The sequence below is a fragment of the Bos taurus genome, chromosome 20 (assembly GCF_002263795.3).
Source record: "Bos taurus isolate L1 Dominette 01449 registration number 42190680 breed Hereford chromosome 20, ARS-UCD2.0, whole genome shotgun sequence".
NCBI classification, from domain to species: domain Eukaryota; kingdom Metazoa; phylum Chordata; class Mammalia; order Artiodactyla; family Bovidae; genus Bos; species Bos taurus.
Genome location: NC_037347.1, coordinates 35424066 through 35451069, shown reverse-complemented (window position 1 = coordinate 35451069; position 27004 = coordinate 35424066). Strand labels below are relative to the sequence as shown.

Genomic DNA, 27004 nt, shown 5'->3' with positions numbered 1-27004 from the left:
AAGCAAAGGAGAAAGGAAAGATATAAACATCTGAATGCAGAGTTTCAAAGCACAGCAAGAAGAGATAAGAAAGCCTTCTTCAGCGATCAATGCAAAGAAATAGAGGAAAACAACAGAATGGGAAAGACTAGGGATCTCTTCAACAAAATCAGAGATACCAAAGGAACATTTCATGCAAAGATGGGCTCGATAAAGGACAGAAATGGTATGGACCTAACAGAAGCAGAAGATATTAAGAAGAGATGACAAGACTATACAGAAGAACTGTACAAAAAAGATCTTCACGACCAAGATAATCACGATGGTGTGATCACTGACCTAGAGCCAGACATCCTGGAATGTGAAGTCAAGTGGGCCTTAGAAAGCATCACTACGAACAAAGCTAGTGGAGGTGATGGAATTCCAGTTTAACCATTCCAAATCCTGAAAGATGATGCTGTGAAAGTGCTGCACTCAATATGCCAGCAAATTGGGAAAACTCAGCAGTGGCCACAGGACTGGAAAAGGTCTGTTTTCATTCCAATCCCAAAGAAAGGCAATGCCAAAGAATGCTCAAACTACCGCACAATTGCACTCATCTCACACGCTAGTTAAGTAATGCTCAAAATTCTCCAAGCCAGGCTTCAGCAATACGTGAACCATGAACTTCCTGATGTTCAAGCTGGTTTTAGAAAAGGCAGAGGAAGCAGAGATCAAATTGCCAACATCCGCTGGATCATGGAAAAAGCAAGAGAGTTCCAGAAAAACATCTATTTCTGCTTTATTGACTATGCCAAAGCCTTTGACCATGTGGATCACAATAAACTGTGGAAAATTCTGAAAGAGATGGGAATACCAGACCACCTGATCTGCCTCTTGAGAAATTTGTATGCAGGTCAGGAAGCAACAGTTAGAACTGGACATGGAACAGACTGGTTCCAAATAGGAAAAGGAGTACGTCAAGGCCGTATATTGTCACCCTGTTTATTTAACTTCTATGCAGAGTACATCATGAGAAACAGTGGACTGGAAGAAGCACAAGCTGGAATCAAGATTGCTGGGAGAAATATCAATAACCTCAGATATGCAGATGACACCACCCTTATGGCAGAAAGTGAAGAGGAACTCAAAAGCCTCCTGATGAAAGTGAAAGTGGAGAGTGAAAAAGTTGGCTTAACGCTCAACATTCAGAAAACGAAGATCATGGCATCCGGTCCCATCACTTCTTGGCAAATAGACGGGGAAACAGTGGAAACAGTGTCAGACTTTATTTTTCTGGGCTCCAACATCACTACAGATGGTGACTGCAGCCATGAAATTAAAAGACGCTTACTCCTTGGAAGGAAAGTTATGACCAACCTAGATAGCATATTCAAAAGCAGAGACATTACTTTGCCAACAAAGTTCCATCTAGTCAAGGCTATGGTTTTTCCAGTGGTCATGTATGGATGTGAGAGTTGGACTGTGAAGAAAGCTGAGCGCCGAAGAATTGATGCTTTTGAACTGTGGTGTTGGAGAAGACTCTTGAGAGTCCCTTGGACTGCAAGGAGATCCAAACAGTCCATTCTGAAGGAGATCAGCCCTGGGATCTCTTTGGAAGGAATGATGCTAAAGCTGAAACTCCAGTACTTTGGCCACCTCATGAGAAGAGTTGACTCACTGGAAAAGACTCTCATGCTGGGAGAGACTGGGGGCAAGAGGAGAAGGGGACGGCAGAGGATGAGATGCCTGGATGACATTACTGACTTGATGGACGTGAGTCTCAGTGAACTCCGAGAGTTGGTGATGGACAGGGAGGCCTGGCGTGCTGCGATTCATGGGGTCACAAAGAGTCAGACACGACTGAGCGACTGATCTGATCTGATTTGATGTATAAAACAGATAACTAATAATAACCTACTGTATAGCACAGGGAACACTGCTCAACACTTTGTAACGGCCTATTTGAGAAGAAAAAAAATTTTTAAAGTGGATATATGTATAACTGATTCACTTTGCTGTACACCTGAAACTAACACAACATTGTATATAAACTGTACTCCAATAAAAAAATTTTTACAACAAAAGTAAAAATGGACAAATGAGACCTAATCAAATTTTTAAGCTTTTACATAGAGAGGAAACCATAAACAAAATGAAAAGACAACTTACAGAATGGGAGAAAGTATTTGCAAATGATGCAACTGACAAGGGATTAACTTCCAAAATATCTAAACAGCTCACACAACACAGTAACAAAAAAACAAAGCAATCTAATAAAAAAAAAAAAAGGAAGAAGGCCTACGTAGATATGTCTTCCAATAACACATGCAGATGGTCAATAGGCACACAAAAAGATGTTCAACATCACTAATTATTATTAGACAAATACAAATCAAAACTACAATGAGGTTATCACCTCACACCAGTAAGAATGTCCATCATTAAAAAGTCTACAAATAATAAACACCGGAGAGGCTGTGGAGCAACAGAAAGCCCCTCACACTATTGGCAGGAATGTAAATTAATGTAGCCATTATAGAAAATAGTATGGATGTTTCCTTAAAAACTAAAAATAGAGTTACCATATGATCCTGGAATTCCACTCCTGAGCATATATCCAGGGAAAACTGAAATGTGAAAAGAACATCCACCCCAGTGTTCACCACAGCACTATTTTAATAGTTTAAGACACAGAAGCAACTTAAATGTCCATCAACAGATGAACAGATAAAGAAGATGTGGTATATATATAAAATGAAATATTATTCAGTTATAATATAGAATAAAATAATGGCATATGTAGCAACACAAATGGACCTACAGATTATCATCGTACTAAATGAAGTCAGACAAAGACAAATACTATATGATATCACTTATATGTGGAATCTAAAATATGATACAAATGAATTTATTTATGAAATCATAAACAGACTTGCAAACAGAGAAAACAAACATATGGTTACCAAGGGGGAAAAGAAGTGAGGGAGCAATAAATTAGGAGTTCGGATTTATAGATACACACTGCTATATAAAAAATAAACAAGGTCCTGCAATATAGGTATAGCACAGGCAACTATATTCATTATAACAAACAATAATGGGAAGAATATGAAAAGGAACATATATATATATATATCTTTCTCTGAATCACTCTGCTATACACCAGAAGCACATTATATATCAACTGTATTTCAATAAGAAATTTAAAGAACACATCCCAAAACAAAATAAAGAAACAAAAGGAAAGGTATTTGGGACTACTATCTTGCTTATTAGGTATTTATAACATTCTACATTATACTTTAAGGTAAGAAACTTTAGCTATGTATTCAACTAACATTTTTAAAATCTTTTTTGGTACAGATCATGTTCAAATTTTTTATTTAAATGTCTAGGTTATCATCAGCATGTTGACTTACAAATGGTCAATTTTAATACTGTATATTAAACCCCTCTTGGTTCTAATGATAACACATAAAAAAAGACCATGCTAACATATAAATGAGATGCTACAATAAGTTAACATTTGAAAAAATAGTCAAGTTTGTCTTATATGATACAAAGTAACACAGAGGAACTTACCTGCCCATGACCGGAATGTTGCTATGATTCCCATTTTACTGGCTAGAAACCTTGCTTCTCTGTCTTCTCTGTTGGATGGGGTGGGGGTAGAGTCAAACAAATTAAATGTTTAAATAAAAAGTTAGTTTTGCCCTATTACTATATCAGAGTAACAGCTATCACTACTTAATATTTAAGTATTACATAGGAAATTTAAAATACACTTAAAAAAATAAAGATAAGATCTACCTCAAAGCAAATTACTCAATTATGTACTGATCACGCCTTCCCACATGAGAAATTCATGTTTTAAAACAAATTATAAATTCTGCTTTTCTGAGTTCTACTTTTCCTGCTCTTTCTGAAAACTTAGATAGCTCACTAACACCTGTAAGCATTGGCAACACCACCAGCCTGCTTAAGAAGCATCTCTGTCAAAAGACTGCCCTTTAGCAAAGAAAATTACCACATAAACCTCTGTTACTACATGTGTTCTCTTTACTTCAAAAGTCTTGTCCCAAACTTATCTGAGCAAGCTTATTCTACTTATTCTACCAAGCAAGCTCAACAAGCTGTATATTCACTAATATTATTAAATAATTAGGTATTATTGGCTGCACGGGCGCAGGAGGGCCTAGAGGAGCTATTCCACATTGAAGGTCAGGAAGGGCGGCGCTGAGGAGATACCCCTTGTCCAAGGTAAGGAGCAATGGCTGCGCTTTGCTGGAGCAGCCGTGAAGAGATACCCCACACCCAAGGTAAGAGAAACCCAAGGAAGACGGTAGGTGTTGCAAGAGGGCATCAGAGGGCAAAAACACTGAAACCATACTCACAGAAAACTAGTCAATCTAATCACACTAGGACCACAGCCTTGTCTAACTCAATGAAACTAAGCCATGCCCGTGGGGCAACCCAAGACGGGCGGGTCACGGTGGAGAGGTCTGACAGAATGTGGTCCACTGGAGAAGGGAATGGCAAACCACTTCAGTATTCTTGCCTTGAGAACCCCATGAACAATATGAAAAGGCAAAATGATAGGATACTGAAAGAGAAACTCCCCAGGTCAGTAGGTGTGCAATATGCTACTGGAGATCCGTGGAGAAATAACTCCAGAAAGAATGAAGGGATGGAGCCAAAGCAAAAACAATACCCAGCTGAGGATGTGACTGGTGATAGAAGCAAGGTCCGACTCTGTAAAGAGCAATATTGCATAGGAACCTGGAATGTCAGGTCCATGAATCAAGGCAAATTGGAAGTGGTCAAACAGGAGATGGCAAGAGTGAATGTCAACATTCTAGGAATCAGTGAACTGAAATGGACTGGAATGGGTGAATTAAACTCAGATGACCATTATATCTACTACTGCGGGCAGGAATCCCTCAGAAGAAATGGAGTGGCCATCATGGTCAACAAAAGAGTCCGAAATGCAGTACTTGGATGCAATCTCAAAAACGACAGAATAATCTCTGTTTGTTTCCAAGGCAAACCATTCAATATCACAGTAATCCAAGTCTATGCCCCAACCAGTAACACTGAAGAAGCTGAAGTTGAACGGTTCTATGATGACCTACAAGACCTTTTAGAACTAACATCCAAAAAAGATGTCCTTTTCATTATAGGGGATGGGAATGCACAAGTAGGAAGTCAAGAAACACCTCGAGTAACAGGCAAATTTGGCCTTGGAATACGCAATGCAGCAGGGCAAAGACTAATAGAGTTTTGCCAAGAAAATGCACTGGTCATAACAAACACCCTCTTCCAACAACACAAGAGAAGACTCTACACATGGACATCACCAGATGGTCAACACTGAAATCAGGTTGATTATATTCTTTGCAGCCAAAGATGGAGAAGCTCTATACAGTTAACAAAAACAAGACCAGGAGCTGACTGTGGCTCAGACCATGAACTCCTTACTGTCAAATTCAGACTTAAATTTAAGAAAGTAGGGAAAACCACTAGACCATTCAGGTATGACCTAAATCAAATCCCTTATGATTATACAGTGGAAGTGAGAAATAGATTTAAGGGCCTAGATCTGATAGATAGAGTGCCTGATGAACTATGGAATGAGGTTCGTGACACTGTACAGGAGACAGGGATCAAGACCATTCCCATGGAAAAGAAATGCAAAAAAGCAAAATGGCTGTCTGGGGAGGCCTTACAAATAGCTGTGAAAAGAAGAGAAGCAAAAAGCAAAGGAAAAAGGAAAGATATAAACATCTGAATGCAGAGTTCCAAAGAATAGCAAGAAGAGATAAGAAAGCCTTCTTCAGCAATCAATGCAAAGAAATAGAGGAAAACAACAGAATGGGAAAGACTAGGGATCTCTTCAACAAAATCAGAGATACCAAAGGAACATTTCATGCAAAGATGGGCTCGATAAAGGACAGAAATGGTATGGACCTAACAGAAGCAGAAGATATTAAGAAGAGATGGCAAGAATACACAGAAGAACTGTACAAAAAAGATCTTCACGACCAAGATAATCACAATGGTGTGATCACTGACCTAGAGCCAGACATCCTGGAATGTGAAGTCAAGTGGGCCTTAGAAAGCATCACTACGAACAAAGCTAGTGGAGGTGATAGAATTCCAGTTGAGCTATTCCAAATCCTGAAAGATCATTCTGTGAAAGTGCTGCACTCAATATGCCAGCAAATTGGGAAAACTCAGCAGTGGCCACAGGACTGGAAAAGGTCCGTTTTCATTCCAATCCCAAAGAAAGCCAATGCAAATGGATGCTCAAACTACCACACAATTGCACTCATCTCACACGCTAGTAAAGTAATGTTCAAAATTCTCCAAGCCAGGCTTGAGCAATATGTGAACCATGAACTTCCAGATGTTCAAGCTGGTTTTAGAAAAGGCAGAGGAAGCAGAGATCAAATTGCCAACATCCGCTGGATCATGGAAAAAGCAAGAGAGTTCCAGAAAAACATCTATTTCTGCTTTATTGACTATGCCAAAACCTTTGACTGTGTGGATCACAATAAACTGTGGAAAATTCTGAAGACATGGGAATACCAGACCACCCGATCTGCCTCTTGAGAAATTTGTATGCAGGTCAGGAAGCAACAGTTAGAACTGGACATGGAACAACAGTTCCAAATAGGAAAAGGAGTTCGTCAAGGCTGTATATTGTCACCCTGCTTATTTAACTTCTATGCAGAGTACATCACGAGAAACGCTGGACTGGAAGAAGCACAGGCTGGAATCAAGATTGCCGGGAGAAATATCAATAACCTCAGATATGCAGATGACACCACCCTTATGGCAGAAAGTGAAGGAACTAAAAAGCCTCTTGATGAAAGTGAAAGTGGAGAGTGAAAAAGTTGGCTTAAGGCTCAACATTCAGAAAACGAAGATCATGGCATCCGGTCCCACCACTTCATGGAAAATAGATGGGGAAACACTGGAAACAATGTCAGACTTTATTTTTCTGGGCTCCAAAATCACTGCAGATGGTGACTGCAGCCATGAAATTAAAAGACGCTTACTCCTTGGAAGGAAGGTTATGACCAACCTAGATAGCATATTGAAAAGCAGAGACATTACTTTGCCAACAAAGGTTCGTCTAGTCAAGGCTATGGTTTTTCCAGTGGTCATGTATGGATGTGAGAGTTGGACTGTGAAGAAAGCTGAGCGCCAAAGAATTGATGCTTTTGAACTGTGGTGTTGGAGAAGACTCTTGAGAGTCCCTTGGACTGCAAGGAGTTCCAACCAGTCCATTCTGAAGGAGATCAGCCCTGGGATTTCTTTGGAAGGAATGATGCTAAAGCTGAAACTCCAGTACTTCGGCCGCCTCATGAGAAGAGTTGACTCATTGGAAAAGACTGATGCTGGGAGGGATTGGGGGCAGGAGGAGAAGGAGACGACAGAGGATGAGATGGCTGGATGGCATCACTGACTCGATGGACGTGAGTCTCAGTGAACTCCGGGAGTTGGTGATGGACAGGGAGGCCTGGCGTGCTGCGATTCATGGGGTTGCAAAGAGTCAGACACGACTGAGCGATTGATCTGATCTGACTCATTTACTTCTAAGTTCATTCAGGCTGTTGGCAGAATCCACTCTCTTGCTGTTGTATAAGTGAGGTTTTGGTTCTCTGTCAGTTGGGGCCTACTACCAGCTACTTTCTTCTTTTATAATTGGTATCCAATCATCTCACTTGTTTCTTTCTATGTAATAGTTTATGACAATCAATTAACCAATAGAACTATTTACATTGTTAAACACTGTTCATGTATGGCACATGGCCAGTTTTGCTTAATTAGCAATCATGTACTTTTATGTTACCTCAACCACCTCTACCCTGTCAACAGCCCATTTCTTTTCTGTGCCATATTTTTCACTTTTCTAATAAAGTTCTTAACAATTTGAGAATACAAAAATCTAGACAGTTGGTAAGGGAAAAAAAAAAAGACATAAATAGAGACCAATGAAAGAAAATCAAATTAAAGAATGGTAAATAAAAGTGGAACAAAATAGTTAAAAATATCCCCCCACATACAGACCAACCACACTGAGCTCTGCTATACTAATCAACATGAGACTGTAACAGAAACTATAATGGGGACATAGGGTGGTGGAAGAAATGAGAATTAGATAACTGTGTGACTAAACTTTTGGTGCTCCTTATCTTAAAAATGTTTGTGACACACTTGTATTGACTGCCTGGTAACCCATCCTCTAACCTATTCAATAAATTGGTAGCTTTATTGAAAAACAAAACAAAACAAACCCCATCAATTTCCTTATGCCCTAGCCATAATGTACCCATGCTACAGAAACTGCCCATACTCCAGAAACTTAAGGAAAGAAAAGTATTGAACCAAACAGGAAAGATAGGATTTTGGTGGAATATACTTCCCACCTAACCACACCTCTAAGTACCCTGGTTCATTTGTTACTTATCCTGGTAGGCAAAATTCTAAAAATGCCCCTGTCTTCTCAAGACTGTAGGTCTTAATGCCTGAATCCCTATGAATATGGTGTCACTGCCATGACTGTGATTATGTTTATATCATACAGCCCAACAGACCTTAAGATATGCAGATCATCTGGTAGGTTTGATCTGGAGAGCTTTCTCTAGCTGGAGGGAGAAGAGGAAGTCAGGGAGAGATTCAAAGCACAAAGATTCAAGGAATTTCTGTTGTGTTTGAAGATGGAGAGTGCCATGTGCCAAGACAAGAATGTGGCCTTTAGAAGCTGAGAGAAGGCCCCAGTTGACATCAAGAAAACAGGAACTTCAGTTGTACAAGAGTAAGGAATGAATTCTGCCAATAATCTGAGTGACCTTAGAGATAAATGGATTCTTCACTAACACCTCCAGGTAAGAACCATGCCAGACCTCTAACCTACTGAATTGTGAACTAATAAACTAATGCTATTTTAAACCATTATATTTATAATGGTTTGTCATGCTGCAATAGAAAATGGATACATTCTTCATCAGTAAGGAGAATGCCCAAGTGTCATAGGGAGCCAAGAAAGAAAGGGGCTGAAGAATCTCAATTCATAACTTGGCAAAAATAAAGTCTGAGAAGTCTTAACTAGAGAACAACTATTCTTAATTTCTTAGCTCAGGAAATGATGTCAGCACGCAATGCATCCACAGTGATGGAGGTATTTCAAGATATGAAACCGCTATTTTTAATTCTGGAGAAAAAATGAAAAACAACAAAAATATGCCCATTTACAATGTTCCCAAACTTAGTGGAGGAATTAAAAAAACATGTATATCTGCAATTCAACAAACCTACTATGCTACACCTGATAGCATATTTATTGGAACTGTGTCACTGGCAAAACTCCACAGATAGTGTATTATTTGACCTCTAAATCAATTTAAATATAATTATTCCAGCATTCCTAGTGAACACGTGCTTTTCTCTCCCAAAAGACTCTGAAAAATCATCCTACTTCATTTCTGGAAAATAATCTTTATCTCCTTTTATTTCCCTATTAACCTTACTCTCAAAATTCTACATGGCTTATCTTTCTGCATACTCAATTTAAGGCAGCTCTTCATTCTACTCATTATTATTTGATTCTTTTAGCATTTCAATGTAATTATGCTAAAAATATGTACAATGGTGCTGAAGAAGACTCTTGAGAGTCCCTTGGGCAGCAACATCAAACCAGTCAATCCTAAAGGAAATCAATCCTGAATATTCATTGGAAGGACTGATGCTGAAGCTGATGTTCCAATATTTCAGTCACCTAATGCGTAGAGCAGACTCATTGAAAAAGTCCCTGATGCTGGGAAAGACTGAGGGCAGGAGGAGAAGGGGGCAAAAGAGCATGAGATGGTTGGGTAGCATCACCAACTCAGCAGACATGATGAGTTTGAGCAAACTTCGGGAGACAGTGAAGGACAGGAAAGCCTGGCATGCTGCAGTCCATGGAGTCGCAAAGAGTCAGACCTGACTTAGTGACTGAACAACAACAAATGTACAGCAGAGAAATGATTAAAGGTCTAGGTTTCTACTGCCACCTACCTTAGATTATTAAAATAAGAAACTAATTCCCAGTCTTTAAATTTCCCAAAAGCTTAATTTTTTTAAGCCATAGTTAATTACAAGAGAACTACAATATAAGTCCATGAAATAGGAAATTTACTTAAACTAATTATGCTCTGGCTTGACATGCAAATCAGGCAAATCTAAAAATTTTAAACAGCAACACACATGGTACTCACTTTAGCTGTCCTTCAGCTGTATCTGGACTATGTCTGTAGTGAAAATCGGTATAGGGTGCTAAAATTCGCTAATAAAAGGAAAAAGCAAGAAAAAGAAAAGAGTCCTTATAAAATGCACTCTTCCTTTAACAAGCTAAAATTCATCCAACTTCTCTGTATCTTTAATAATCCCAACTAGAGCTTATTTGAAGAGCTTATTTCTTTAAACTCATCATCAAAGAATATATTTGAGTGATTTCTTTTAATGTACAGTTTTTGAACTTTTAAATTGACAGGTATTGTACCTATTAAACAGTGCACAAATCACAAATGTGAGGTTTGACAGATTTTTCTCAAACTAAACACACTCACTGTAACTAGCATCATCAAAGCCTCCTCCTTCTCCCGCCAAGATGACTACACAGATTTCTAACACTATGTTAGTGTTGCTTATTTTTGAACATTATTTAAATGTCTTTATTTTATAAATTCCATTCTTTTTGTTGCTAGTATAAAGAAATCTAAGTTATTTTTGTGTATTGTCCTTTGTATTTAGCAACCTTGGTAATAAACTCCTGTATTTCAGAACTTAAACTACTATAATTCATTTACCTAACCCCCCTGCTCTGCACTGACTACATTATTGTGGTCTGAATTTTAAAATACTTAAGACATTACAAATACTGCTTTTGGCAATGAGTAGTCTTTTATATTTAGTCATATGTGTACCTTTTTTTGCCACCCTTCATTCTTTCTTGCATTTCCTTGTCTCAGATCATTTTCGTTCTGACTAAGGAGCCCCTTATCGGAGAAGGAAATGGCAACCCACTCCAGTGTTCTCGCCTGGAGAATCCCAGGGACAGCGGAGCCTGGTGGGCTGCCGTCTATGGGGTTGCACAGAGTCGGACACAACTGAAGTGATGCAGCAGCAGCAGCAAGGAGTCCCTTTAACCTTCCTCTGTGTCAGTCTCATTTTTTAAATAACAATAAATGTTTATTATCTCACATAGCTTCTGTGAGTTAGGACTCCAGAAGAGTTTAACAGTGCAGTTATGACTCAGGGTCCATCATAACATCACAGTGAAAATATTGGTCAGGGCTACAGTCATCTCAAGGCTTGACTAAAGCTGTAGAATCTGCTTCAAGATGGTTCACTCACAACATGCAAATTGTTATCAACAAGGCTGAGTTCCTTCTCATGTGTGCCTCATTATAGGCTACATTACTGTCTTCATGACATAAAGGCAAGGAATCCAAGAAAGAATAGTGTTTCTTTAGATTTCCTTGGGTCTTTTTCTGTTAGTCTAAAAAATCTTTATTTTACCTTTGTTTTTGAAAAACGTTTTCTCTGGGGAGGTGGCATTATTTCTTTTGCACTCTAAAGATGCCACTCTACTGTCTTCTGGTTCTACTATTTCTGTTGGGAAATCGGCTGTCAGATTTGTTCCTTTGAAAGTAGTCTTTCTTTCTCAAGCTGATTTTAAGATTTTTAGTTATGTTGGTTTTCAACAATCTTACCATGATGTACCTACGAGTTGTTTTCTTTATATTATCTTGAGTTTTCTGAGCTTTATGAAGTTTCACCAGTTTTAAAAACAAAATCTTGACCACAGTTTCTTTGGATATTTGCTTCTGCTCATTCCCTCTCTCTTTTCCAAAGACAACAATTATGTTTTATCCCTTTTGTTCTGTTCATTTTCTTCCTATTACCCACCTGCAAATGCTTTGATTTTTGACTTCTCTTTCAGTTTACTAATGACACCTTCTTGTGCAAAATGAGTTTTTAATTTCATCTAGTTCAGAATTTCAGGTATTATATTTTTTGATACTAGCTCCATTTGATTTATATTTCATATTCCAATTAGATGGTAAAATTTTCCATTATTTTATCTATTTTCTTCTTTTTCTCCATTTTTCTTAATAAGTTAGTCATAGGTGTTTTAAAATCTTTTCCCTCTGGCTGCAATATCTGAATCACCTGTGGATATGAGTCTATGGAATTCCTTTTGAGTTTTCAATTACACAGTCATAACCTTTTACATGTATCCTTTTTCATTTCCATAGTCAAATTTTTGATTGAATGATGGACACTGTAAATTTGATTAAAGGTTCCAACTGATGTTATCTCCATTAGAGACCGTTCATCCTTTCTTCTGTAGTCAGGTCAATTCAAGGGAGTGATCAGCTTATTCTAATCACCGAGTTAAACTGAGACACCATTGCAATTTTGTTAAGATTTGAGTGTACCTTTGGTTTTCCTTTTTCTAAAGAATGGACCTCCAAAACTATAGAGATTTTAGCACACTTTTTTTTCTCTTCAGCAGTGAGAGACTGGGTATTTTTTCTACATACTTCGTAAGTTTTGAACTTAAATCTTTAAGTACTCATCCAGAATTGCTTCAGAATTTGGAACATGTTAAGAATAGGAAAAAGTTATCAAATTAAAGTGAAAATTTATAAAAATATAATTAATAAAAATGGGGACAAGATTCTCTTAACAGCAGACTCTAGGATGAAGATAACGATAAAGTAGAAGATAATACTTTGGCCACCTCACGCGAAGAGTTGACTCATTGGAAAAGACCCTGATGCTGGGAGGAATTGGGGGCAGGAGGAGAAGGGGATGACAGAGGATGAAAAGGCTGGATGGCATCACCGACTCGATGCACATGAGTTTGGGTGAACTCTGGGAGTTGGTGATGGACAGGGAGGCCTGGCATGCTGCAATTCAAGGGGTCACAAAGAGTTGGACACGACTGAGCGACTGAACTGAACTGAATGATAATGATTTAATATCCAAGGCAATCAGTATTTACTGAATATTAATTATGTGTCAAGTACTAACTAAAACATTTATGTAGATTAGAATGAATATATGTAAAACACTTGGAAATATTACCTAACTTATTATAAGCTTTACAAGAATGCTAGTTGTTATTACTATTACCATTATTATTATAGTATTTATTCTTCACAATAATTAAAGTAAAAACCATGACTTTTATTTTACCTAGTGAAAAATGGATCCAAAAGAGGCTAATAATGTGCCCCACATCATAAAGCTAGTAGGTTATAGAACAAAAAAATCAAAATCAGATCTGTAAGGCCTGAGCTCTCAATCACTATGCTACACCAGGGGAATCTTGTTAAAGAAAAAAAAACTAACATTTGTGAAAAAAACAAGAAAGAAGCCAAGCCATCTTTGGACTTAAAAAGTCCACCGTATTCTTTGAGGGTTTTTTCATATACACAAAGGCTCTGCTAATCCGCTGTACAATTTTATAGGTAAAAGAAAAAAAACAGGTCTATACACATCTTTCTTTATTGTGATCATCTCTCCAATCTTAAAGGCAGTTTCCCCACTTGATAAAGAAAACACTTAAAGCAAAATACACTGTGAAATATCAAAAATACCAGCTCATTCCCACTGGATGCCCATGAATAATGTATTTAAAATCATTTATTAAGGAGAAAGTTGTACTGAAATTTGTTAATAATACAAGCTAATGTCAATTTTATAATATCAAAATATTTCTAGTAGCCCTAATAAGACCAGAACTATAACATTTAAGAAAGTTTCATAAAATGATCTAAACAGGCAAAGTAGGGAAGAATAAATCTTTCATAATTTGCATAATTTCACACCCAAATACAAACATAGTAAGCTTACTCTGAATAATATCTGCAATGGACAACAATGTAATATTGAATATATTCACACAAATAAACTATAAGAATAGTCTGTGGGAATTCTCTGGTGGTTCAGAGGTTAGGACTCTGCACTCTATAGCCAAGGGCCCAGGTTCAATCTCTGGTCAGGGAACTAAGTATTCCACAAGCTACAAGACAAGGCCAAAAATGACAGGGGGAGAGAAAGAAAGAACACAGCTGGTGATAATTTTATTCCCAACTCTACTACACAGTTTATTATAGAAAAATAGCCTTACTATTTTAGACTAACTGAAAAAACAACACTGAGTTAGTAAAAACAGAAAAACAACAGTGTGTTTTTAAAAAGATATTTATTCTATTTTTTTCAATTCTATATGGCCATTAGTTGCCAACAAGTGCTCCCAAGTTCAGAAAATTTTAGCATGGTTTAATAAATAAATAGTACATAATTAGCAGGAGCTATTCCCATACAATTAACACACTGCAGTCCTTAAAAAGAAATTGTCTTCTTAAATAAACAGGTAAATGTCTGCTGCTGCTGCTGCTGCTGCTAACTCGCTTCAGTCGTGTCTGACTCTGTGCGACCCCATAGACGGCAGCCCACCAGGCTCTGCCATCCCTGGGATTCTCCAGGCAAGAACACTGGAGTGGGTTGCCATTTCCTTCTCCAGGTAAATGTCTATGAAACCTTAATTGTGCTCAAATTTGCTCAGTCAAGTTTTCACAGATAATAAAGAAACGAATAAACTTCACATGTTGATGAAATATTCTTGAGAATTCTTTCAATTCAATCCAAATTGAATGAGTGATAAAATATTGCTGGAATAAGCCAAACTTATTAATTTAGGTTTAATAATTAATGCTGTGCTGCATCTATTAACTTTAAAATTTCAAATAAAATTTCAAAGTAAGAGTATGTATTTAAAGTCATATTTTAAAATTACAAGAGAATATTAAAGATCCTACCTCTAATTCGACATCAGCTCGTACATACTGTCGGGTCTTTGGATGATTAAGAAGGTGCAAAATTGTAGTAATTAGAGCCTCATTTATTCGACTTAATTGGCAATCAATCACATTTTTCAAGATGGTGTTCAGTCCACCTCGAAGGGCAACCACCTCTGGATTCTGAAGTGCTAAAATAAAGAAGAAAAACTTAACATATTACATAGGGAATAATTAAAAAATAATCAGAAATCTGGGATTTTATTTTAAAACTGAGCTTTCTGACTGAAAAAACTTTCTACTATTCAGTAAAACATGGACAAAAAATTTTTTTCTTAGTGTCTTCTGAATTGTTTTTTCATATCCTTTGTCCATGTTTTACTGAAAAGTTTTTTCCTGTCAACTGCCAGGAGTTCTTTATATAGGGGAAAGATTAGCCCTTTATCTGTTTCAAATCTTTTAGCTGATTTCTAATTTAACTTTAGATTTTAAGCTCAGAAATTCCTCCCTTACTTCAAAGATCAGGCATTCTCTTTGTATGCACGCACACACACATGTGTGCTTTAACTGAATTCATGGTGAACATTTCAGTTTAAATCTCTCAGGAAATAGACTCTGGTTTAATATTGATAAACTCAATTTTTTTCAAGTGTTTATTCAATTATCCCAGCATGCTTTCTGAAGTTTTCTATGTGTAAGGGTAAGCCACTATTGACTCTTTTTCATTTTTTCTTTAATAACCTAGCTTAAGATTTTTTAAATACATGTGAAAAAAAAAAACCCTTCCCCTCCATTTATTATTTTTCAAAAATGTTCTCATAGTAGCATCTTAATTATTTCACTTTATGTAGGTATGTGTGTGTTTATATATTTAAAATGTTACTTTCATTTAAAAAATTGCTAAATTTACACATTTTTAATGCTCTCAATTTGATTACAGTATATGAGAATTATTTGTTCTTTGAAACAACATTTTAAGACAGAAGTGAATGAGTCTTTTTCGGAGGCAATTAATTCATCAAGTACTTCAATGGTTTGTGATCCATCATGTGTTCTGCTGTGGGTCAACTGGAAATTAAAATCTATTTGTTTCAATAAGATTTTCAATTATATAAAAAGTTCATCTCATACTTTTCAAAATTCCTATTACATTCTCTTCCTTATCCTATTAACCTTTTCTTTCTCTGACCTTTGCATTTTTCAAACAATCTGTGTATCTAAAACAATAGTGTCTATCATTTTCTTCCTCCATTTAACACAAATTAAATTATCTTGTTCACTAAGACTGAAAATTATTATTGTTTTCCTCTTGCTTATCTTAAAATTGACTTTTTTTCCTCCTTTTCTATTTCTTGGGTTCACTCACTATTTTCACTATGTTTTGCATAATTATAAAAGTATCTTCTAATGAAAAGTTAACTTGAGTATATGACTTTCCAGGAATTCCACTTATTGATAGGTAGTCAAATCTTCATGATTTTTAAAAATTTTCTTGATCAAATTTCTGACTTTCTCTTTAAACCAACAGGTATTGTGGACAGTACATTTTAGACTCTCAATGAAAGGCTTGGCTCTTCTGTTCCTTTAAATTTTGTTATTAATTTATTTATTTTATCTAGAGTGAATGTAACCTATACCATTTCAGTGGGGAAAAATATGATCTTCTCTTGTCATTTAAAATTATATTTAATTGGTTATAAGGGAGATTTAACTTTTAAACTTTAAAATACTTTGATTAGCCATGCATTTCTTTGAGAATTACTTATTTTTCCTACTGATCTGTATATAAATAAGTTCTTTACCTATCATATTTGTTATATTTATTTTTTCTTTGTTCTGGCATGGCATGTTTTCTTACCTCCTTATAATAAAATCTACAGCTGATGAAATGTTTCTTTCGATAATTCAAAACTCCCTTTCCTTAAAGTCAGAAAAAAGTCATCCATTTTTCTCCTCATATTTTCCACATTTAACTCTTTAATCCTGTATTTAGAATTCTTTTTTTAATACATAGGGAATTGTTTTTCATTCACATCAAGATACATAGTGTGGTTAACTAATGTCTGAGAATCACACTTTAAGAGATTCTATTCTAATTACTGGAATTTGGACAATTCCTTTATCTTAAATTTCATGATGAGTAACTTTTAAAATCTGTAGAATTTAAATGTCTCTTTGAAATAATCTGTTTAAACAGCAAGTCCACTACTTCCCTATCAGGAATGTCCTACTTTTTCATATTCTTATTTTTAACCAACACCTAAATAATTCACATTAAAAGTGTTATATATTCTTTCTAAAATACTGTATTTTTACTACTCAAAGAATAATTCTGACCTAGTTCACAGATAATGGCAATGCATGCTCGAACCATTCTGTCTCTTTCTTGAAGTCCATCATTTCCAACTGCTATTAATGAGTTGGCCACAGAGCTAGGAAACAAGGAAGCATTCACAGTAATCATCTGTAACGGAGAAATTAGAAAAAGAAATTATTTCCTAATACATTTTCAAAACCTATCTTGTTCAGACAGAGGTGTTTAAGACCACAAAATATTTTTAAGACCAAGGCATCAATTTTAATCTTCTGCTTCATATGAACATGTCAAAGGGCTAATACAACAGATATTTGATACAATAAATGTTAATCATTACCATGGAAAACAGTGTTGACTTTTTTCCCGTAATAGTCCAGACTATAAATTAGTTGACTAACAAGATATAATCTTTCAGAGACTCTAAATTCCTCCAGAATAGGAGCTTATTCTAGAGGATAAGAGGAGCTCTTGTTGTTTTTCAGTCGCTAAGTCTTGTCTGACTCTTTGTGACCCTATGAATTGCAACATGCCAGGCTCCCCATGAATAGAATGAAAAGGCAAAAAAAAAAAAGCTTAATTCTATTTTAAACAACGTTTCAGTAACCAGACAAACTAAACCAGTGGTGACAATAGCTGTCAACATACTTCTATATTATTACATTCCTGACCCTTTCTTCATATATAGTCACCACTCCATCCTAACAATTTACCTCATTAACCCAATTCTTTCCACTTTCAAACTCTGATTTGGGCCCTCATTCTTTCTTACTTTGACTGCAGTAAAATGAAACATAATAATCCCCCATCTCTAACTATCATTTGTTGCTATACTGAAAGCCAAAGTTTAATAATCCATAATCTATTTTTTTTTTAAGTCCTCATTTTCTTTCGGATTGTTGTGGTGACTGCTCTCAGCTCTTAGAGGCCACCCTTAGATCCCGGTCATGGGGAGCTCACTCATGATTATTTGCTATTTCAGAGTAGGCAGGAATCCCTCCATAGTCTATTTCTAATATTTCAAAAACTGTGCTGGAAACATTATACCCCTGGTGATAAAAACTTTTGTTGAATCTCACTTTAAATGAAAAGTTTAATTGGCAATAACATTTGGAATACTGAAAACAGATAACATATATCTTCCATTTGGAAAACAAGGAAAAATTATGTAGCTATTACTGTTTAATAAATAAAAGACTATTTGTTAGATGAAGTATTTCAAAATAACAGGTCCTTAGAGTGGGAGTAGATGAAAATGTTTTCTTCAGTTTGGGTGGTAATAAATATTGGGGATAATCAACCTTTCCTAGATATAACTATATTCAGAATTCTTCTGAAAAATAAGACTTGTATCATGACACAATTAGAGGATACAATATAACTTAATTGATATCCAGTTAGGTCCTTTAGAGATTCAAAGGAAAGATCTATGTTGGGTAGAGTACATGTAAATGTATGACAAGGTTCATATGAAAGTACAGAATACTGCTCCATGACATAAAATATATAAGTATCCAATAATTTTAAAATCTATAAAATCTTCCACATTTCCTTCTAAATAGTATCCTTCATTAATTAAAAATGGAGAAGAAAGGAGAAGAAAGGAAAAAGGTATAAGAAACTGATCTTTCTGGGTGAGAAAATTCTCATATCCTATGACTATTATTTGTATTTTAATACTTACTGATCTATTATTACACTTATAAGGACTATTAAGACATATGCAACATATTCTAAAAAGAGGTGGCCAACTGGCTTTCAGGGCCAAATCAAACATTAATAAACTGTCACCTTGGAAAATCAGTCCTCTCAATGCCTTAGTTTTCTCATTTGTAAATGAGGATGCATATGATCTGATGATTTCTAGAATTTCAAGTATTAAATTCTAATCTATGAATCTCAAGTGTAGTGCTATAAAATGGGTATCTGTAATTTAAAAGTTTTTACAGATGAAACCATTCTTATTTTCCAGGAAAAATATGTGCAAAGAAACTCTTAAATTCTGTGTAAATTGGAGGATGTTTTTCTTACAAATCAATGAGCAATCAGTGAGGGAAAAGTCATTCAATTTAAATCTGTTGAAATAAAAGTTTAATCATCTCTTGATAGAACAGATATATATATGCAACAAATATAAGATCCTAAGTATGTAATAAATTTGTAGAACTGTTATAAAAGAAATTACAGAAACACTGACTTTTCTAGATAAATAGATAGTGAAGTTGTTCAGTCATGTCTGACTCTTTGTGACCCCACGGACAGTAGCCAACCAGGCTCCTCTGTCCATGGGATTTTCCAGGCAAATATACTGGAGTGGGCTGCCATTTCTTTCTCCAAGGTATGTTCCCGAACCTGGGATGGAACCTGGGTCTCCCGCATTGCAGGCAGACACTTTACCATCTGAGCCACCAGAGAAGTCTACTTTTCTAGGGTAAATATTTAAAATTTCAGCTAAGACTGTAAGATGAATCTAATGTAGAAAGTGGTGGAAATGAAAAGAGTAGGACACAAGCAATGATCATAGCAGTGGTGAAAGGCAGCTTGTCTAAAGCTAATGGAATAATGAGATAGGTCATAGTAACTGGTTGGCCAAAAAGTGAGCTCTGAATGTCAAGAAAAGCAAGTTGTGCTTAATATCAAAAGGATTCATGAGCCAGTGCAGGTTTGGAAATTTGGAGAACTGGGTTTTTCACTCTGGTTTAACCAATATCCTGCTGTGTATCAAGGGCAAGTGATTCCTTTAACTCAATCCCTTTCAACTATTAAAAAAAAATGTGAGATATATTAAATTCATGAATGTTGAACATGAAAGTCGCTCAGTCGTGTCCGACTCTTTGCGACCCCATGGACTATACAGTCCATGGAATTCTCCAGGCCAGAAAACTGGAATGGGTAGCCTTTCCCTTCTCTAGGGGATCTTCCCACCCCAGGAATCAAACCCAGGTGTCCTGCACTGCAGGCAGATTCTTTACCAGCTGAGCCACAAGGGAAGCCCAGTAAATTTATACTGCATGAATAAAGAAATGATGTATGAATAATAGCCTAATTAGGCAGGAAGTAAGAGCTTCCCTTGTGGTTCAGTTGGTAAAGGATCCCCCTGCAATGCAGGAGACCTCCATCAATGCAGGAGACCTGGCTTTGATCCTTGGGTCAGGAAGATCCCTAGAGAAGGAAATGGTAACCCACTCCAGTATTCTTGCCTGCTGCTGCTGCTGCTAAGTCGCTTCAGTCGTGTCCGACTCTGTGCAACCCCATAGATGGCAGCCCACCAGACTCCCCCGTCCCTGGGATTCTCCAGGCAAGAACACTGGAGTGAGTTGCCATTTCCTTCTCCAATAGTATTCTTGCCTGGGAAATCCCCATGGACAGAGTCACCTGGCAGAGTACAGTCCATGGATTCACAAGAGTCAGATAGGACTTAGCAACTAACCCACCACCAAGAAGAATTTAAATTGGATAAAGAGTAGCAAGGGCTGCTCAGTGGGAAAATAATAATAGAAAATGAGAGCGGTAAGAATCAGGAAGGATTACCTGGATTAGAGAGAGAGAAAAAAAAATTAAACCCATTGAAAAAAAACAAGCAAACAAAAAAATTCCCTAAAAGAATGAAACAGGTGAAAAAGAATAAAAAGTAACATGAGTATTCTGAATTATTCATAAAGCAAGTTATCCAAAAGCAACAGGTGTTTTTGCTTTTCCTTTAAAATATAAAAGATTAATTGTTGGTTAGTCACTAAATCATGTCTGACTCTCTGTGACCCCATGGACTGTAGCCTGACAGGTTCCTCTGTCCATGGGATTTCCCAGGCAAGAATACTGGGGTGGGTTGTCATTTCCTTCTCCAGGGATCTTCCTGACCCGAGGACTGAACGCAAGTCTCTGGCACTGGCAAGCAGATTCTTTACCACTAAGCCACCTGGGAAGCTCTATAAAACATTAATACTTTCATTGAAAATTTAAAAACTGTTCTAAATGCATACAAAAAACCCACAGTTGACCTAGCAATTATATTATTAACATTAATTTCTACTAACTCAGTTGTCAAGATGTTGCTGCAAAAAAGAAATACATGCTTTGATTGTTAAAAAGTATTAGTGAAATTATAGTTCCTCTGGCCATTAGAGGCCACTGTTGATTCACAAGCATGCTTTCCCTTTTAAACTAACTGCTTTTAGCTAAACCTAGGAGCCCTACGACACAACTCTTGATTTGAGCCTGTTTTTACCACCAGGTACAAGCAATTTTCTTGCCCTTGGATCCACAAATGATACCTGCCTCAAATTACTCTGTTCTTTAAAAGATAACAAAATTATATTTTTGTTATGGCATTACTAAATTGCTTCAAGGGTCTGCTTATTTTTATTGGGCTACTTACAAATTAAATGGTAACTTACATAAAACATTGAACAAAACTGAAAGAAAATATTTAGTGTATTCACTAAAGAATTCAAAGAAGAATTCAAAGAAGCTGAATTGAATCCATTTGGGTTTGTTTTTCCACCTGAATGCTATTTCTAAGGCAGCAACTCTCAAATTGTGGTACAGAAAACTGACAGTCCCTAGAATATTTTCAGAGATTTTGCAAAGTCAAAACTATTTTCATAGTAATTCAAAGATATTATTTGTCTTTTTTACTCTCACAAGTACATATGGAATTTTTCCAGAGGCTTCAATGCATGTGAAATCACAAGAGATTGGACATAGAAGCAAATATGACAATCCAGCTATCTTCTATCAGGACAAACACTACAGAAATTTGTATAAATCTAAAATAATGCCACTCTAGTCATAAATTTTCTTTTTGAAAAAGTTATTTTTATAAAAATGTTATTTTTGTTTACTTATAATGAATTTTTAATATGTTAATATATCTTTAAATTTCTCACTTTAAATTCCTAGTAAGTAAATACTGACATATATATAACTCAAATAACCAAAGAGTTATTTCTAGGTTTTTCAGAAACATATTTTGTTTTTTTATCTTGAATTCTCAAAATTACTGCAGTAGGAAAGATTGTATGAGTAAGGAAACATAAATCTAATTTTTAAATTTAAATATGAAGAGTCAAATCATGATGCCCACATAGCGATTTTTACCCTATAACAAATCTATCTCCAATATCACTCTTAACTAGAACTACAAGTTTCTTTGAAGACAATTCATCCATTTGCTTCTTCCTTACTATGCTCACTTGTGGGTACTATTACTAACCATAAGCTGGACAACTGGAAGGAAAAGGAAAGAGGGGGTCAAGTTAATGCACAAACTCAACATTCTGCAATTATGGAACATGTGCTGAATTCAAAAGTAGGGAAAGAGGAGAAGAGCTAAAAAATGTTAACTGCTAATTTTAGATATTTTTACATTAAAACAAACATATACTGCGTGAGTCTTACAAATTTTTAAGATGAAACATGATACTTCAGAATGAAAGATGATAAAATTCTTACATGAGCCATACCCTAACCAAATTAACTCTCAATTCAGTCTATTCCTCTGCCATTAGGGCATCACATTAACAATTTAAAGAAAAACTCTTGGAAAGCCTATCATTAGAAGCATTATGGATTATCCTCAACATCTTCTTTTGCAGAGTTTAGATTTTGACCTTTTATTCTGTACAATGGCCTGAATTGTTTATTGCAACTGTCTACTGATGTATCCAAATTCATCTTCAAAACAACCAGCTGGTGACCTTTGACATTCATTTAAACAGAATTAACCCCAAGTATATAATTAAGACAAAATGGGGGTGCCACACAAGTAATCCTCTTTCTCCAATAATATATCAAAGCAGTAATTTCTTTATATGTCTAATAAAGGAAGAAATATTCTTTACAATGGAGATTTTATTAAAAATACTGTCCCAGCTATACCCAATCACATAGAATAATTACACAAAATATCTATGCTTACCTTGAAGTTTAATGGACCTACTTAATGCCTATCATTTCAACAAAATAAAAATGTTTAATGAGAATTCAGTCTTTAAATTTTAATAGATTTCACAAGACAGTCTAAATCTGAAACTGTAAAATGCATAACATGAAAGCCATAAATCTGCTTTTACTCTCAGACATGGAGCTTACCTTTCTGACTAATCGAAGTGCTTGTGTCCTCTCTACCTCGTTGCTCTGCTGTATGTCAATGCACCTAAAGAATATAAAAATATTTAATTATTGATAAAAATCTTATTAAACAAATTTTTGTATAATACCATGATCAGACAGACGGATGTTCATGTCAATACAGTATTTTTAAATGTTAATATATGTAATTTTTCAGTACCAGCAGATATTTAATATTTCCAGTTATAAATACTTATTATAAATCAAAACTATTTCATTTAAAACTCCAAGAAAGAATATAGGAAGTAATTTACAGAATTACATACACCTATATGGAAATAATAAACTATTTATAAAGCAAAATATCAGAAATCTACTGAAAAAGATATTCACCTATCTTTGATAAAAGTTCACAGATATTTTTAAAAAATTGTGAAGGAAAAGCATTTCAAGCCTAGTTTTAGTTTAATTGTGATTTTAACCACAGCCTAAATTTTGCATGACTATGTTAAAAGTCTTACATTAGTCATAATAACTCTATTTTACTAAAATATAATTTGAAATGTGAATGTACTTCAAAAATTAATGCTCAAATATGACTTAACTGACATTTCTCTGTAAAGTTCATTATTCAATTTCTAAAGAGCTTTGGTTTATGTGGCAGAATAATTCATTCTTACTTATGTTTAGACAGTTCACTATTCTAATCAATATTTTACCTATTGATAAATAGATAACTTGCTATTCAAAAAGCATTTCTAAAAAAAAAATAAAAAAAAAACCAAAAAGCATTTCTGCTATCTGAATATAATTAATCTAAAACAATTTTATCAAAAAGTAAATAGACACAGGATTCTATTTCTGGCCACAAAAGATCTGAACAATCCTCCTGCCAATGATAACTATAAAGGTTAAATATGTTACTTTATAAAGCAACTGTGAAAAGGCAATGGATAATAATCCCTGGAAAAAAGCGCAAGCTCCATATTCACTCGGGTTTTGTATCTGGGGACACCTGTCAATTTCCAGTTTTAAGTGAATAGAGTCCTAAAACAAAAACAAAAATCTTGCTGTACTGTGTAGAGAGACTGAACTGGCACAGCCAAAGTGGCTGAGACTTGAGGGGGAAAAAAATCTCAGAGAAACGAAAATAGAAGAGTAAGCAAGAATCTGCATGCAATCTTCTTTCCAAGACATTTGCCTATTTCTATGTTGTGCAAATGCAGGGTTAAAGTCCAAAAAACCAAGCAAAAAGCTACAGCTGAGCAGCCAGATAACTGAGTAGAAATTTTAGCAGGTATATAATACTGTAAGAAACACGTTAGGGCTTGAGGCTGATCAAGATGAAGCGGTTCTGCTAAACATTCACATTTTCACTTGAGATTCTCAATAGACACTTCCTAGCCAAGGCAAGGGAAAAAACAAATTTTAACAGAATCAGTGTAATAAATCAACACTCCAGAATAAAGCATAAGTCTACAAATAACATGATCCAAGAGCCAAAAATTTTTAATATACAATGTTCACATCCTATCACGTAATAATATGAAATATGCTTTAAGACAAAAAAAAAAAAAAAAAGAGGTCAAGTAGCCAAAATCCAAGAAAATGACAACAGAAACAAAACTCAAGTGATTCACATATTGGAACTGTTGTAAGAGATCTATAAATAACTATGACTATTATGTCCAAGAAAATAAATAAAGCAGAGATCTAGAATGTTTAAGTAATATATAAATCACAAAAATACAGTAACTGAAATTCAAAATTCAAGAGACTGATTTACTAGCACAATGGAAGAAAAAAAAAAAAACAACAGATTAGTAGAAAGCACAAAGGTTAACACCACCAAATACGAAAATAATGTTACAGTAAGGGCATCACAGACATGTGGCACAGTGTAAAGATTCAACACTGTATAGCTGGAGTATCAGGGGATAGGAAAGAAAAGTAACAGACAAGTCTTTAAAGTAGCCAAAGGAGAAAAAGACATTACCACTTACAAGAAGCAACAAGAGAAACTACTTACTTAGAAACAAAATCCAGAACACAGTAACTTAAAGCACTGAAAAACAGTAACTGATCAAAAAAAATAGCCTTCAAGTGGGAAGGTAAATAGAGGATTTACAGACATAATATGAAAGATTTCAACTCCAGTATACCTATACTACAAGAAAACAGTAATGGGAATTCAAGACAGTGACCCAAGATAGAAGTGTAGAAATGCAAGAAGGAAGAATATTGGAATGAGTAAATAACATAGGTAAAGATCAAGAGTTCCAATTTAATACAATTAACAGGACTATCCTGTGGGTTTACAAATATATATAGAAATAAAAATGTAACATGACAAAAGACAAGAGGGGAGGTAATATGGTCAAACTGTAAGAGGTTCTGGCTGTAATAAAAGTGGCAAACCTTAATATACCAAGGATAAATGTAATCTCTAGGGTAACTGCTAAAGAAGAAAAGGCTTTAAAGCCAATACATTAATAGACGAGGGGAAAAAAAATCTTGATTTTTTCCCAAAGAAGCAAAAAAGGACACATGGAAGACCAAAAAATAAATGTGGCAAGCAGAATATGAACAACAAGATAGCAAAGACAAGTATATATGAAAAACAATAGCAAGATGACAAATTCATAAACATATATATATATATAATTACATTAGATAAAGCCCATAGACGCTGCATATAAAAATCACTAGACATAGTCTAAATACACCAATCAAAAGACAAAAATGGTCAAACTAGATTTTTAAAAAATATGTATGATGTTAACAGGAGAGAAACTTAAATTTTTAAGAAAAAGAAAAATAAAGTGAAAGGACAAAAAAGGATATATTGTGCAAATCCTAAATAAAAGAAATAGAAAGTCAGTATAGCTATCTTAGTATCAGATAACAAGAACACTCATAAAAGAAGTATTACTAGAAATAGACACATTTTTCTAAGTATAAAACAATTAGCCCAATGAGAAATTCTAAATATGAATGCAATAACAAAGCTTCAAAATATATAAAGAACTGACAGAGGAAGTAGAAAATGTGAATAGTATTATGCCAGTAAAGAAACAAACAAAAAAACTGACTTTATAATATTAAAACTGCCTTAAAAAAAAAAAAACACAGGCCCAGAAAGATCCACTGGTGAATTCTACTGATCATGTAAGGTAAAAAACAGTATATTAGATGAGTTTTTATAAAAATTCTTCCAGAGAATATAAAGAGAGAAATATTTCAAAAGTTGTTTTATAAACATACTCTTGATACCAAGATCAAACAAGATCAGAAAAATGGAAAAAATAGGCCAATACCTCTCATAAGCATAATTGCAAACATTTTTCCACAAACTATTAGCAAATCAAGTACAATTAAAAATAAAATAAAAAGACATAATGAGCAAATGGTGTTTACCTCAGGAATACAAACAAGAAACATAAAGAAATCCACTAAAAATCTACAAAAAGTATCATAAACAATGGCAAAAGCCGAACAATTTCAACGAGTTCAGGAGCAAAACAGTTATCCAACTACCATTTCTAGTCAGTGCAATATTCTAACCAGAGCAATAAGGAGGAAAAGAAAAACATAAGAATTGGAAAGAAAGAAAGAAAATGGTCATCAATTGCAACTAATACTAATGTACATAGAAACTCTAATAAAATAAACTTAAAAACAATTAAAATTAAAAAATGAATTTAGCAAGATCACTGAGATAAGAATATACAAAAAGAAAACCCTACAATTATTTTTCTATATGTTAGCAGAAAGAACTATGAAAAAAAAATTTAAATTA

The 27004-nt window shown here is 35.1% G+C and overlaps 1 protein-coding gene across 9 annotated transcripts in view; it reads right to left on the bottom strand.

Moving 5' to 3' along the window:
- RICTOR (RPTOR independent companion of MTOR complex 2) overlaps window positions 1–27004 on the bottom strand; it is a 137873-nt gene that overhangs the window by 47660 nt on the left and 63209 nt on the right. For 8 of the 9 annotated variants that reach the window (NM_001144096.3, XM_059878738.1, XM_059878740.1 and 5 more), the window contains 5 exons: window positions 23227–23290; window positions 17160–17286; window positions 14844–15013; window positions 10227–10294; window positions 3547–3614 (listed from right to left, as the gene is read on the bottom strand). In NM_001144096.3, coding sequence (NP_001137568.1) covers window positions 3547–3614; window positions 10227–10294; window positions 14844–15013; window positions 17160–17286; window positions 23227–23290 — 497 coding nt within the window. Of the gene's footprint in view, window positions 1–3546; window positions 3615–10226; window positions 10295–14843; window positions 15014–17159; window positions 17287–23226; window positions 23291–27004 lie in introns of those variants that run through there. The other variant, XM_024981299.2, reaches the window with a different exon arrangement.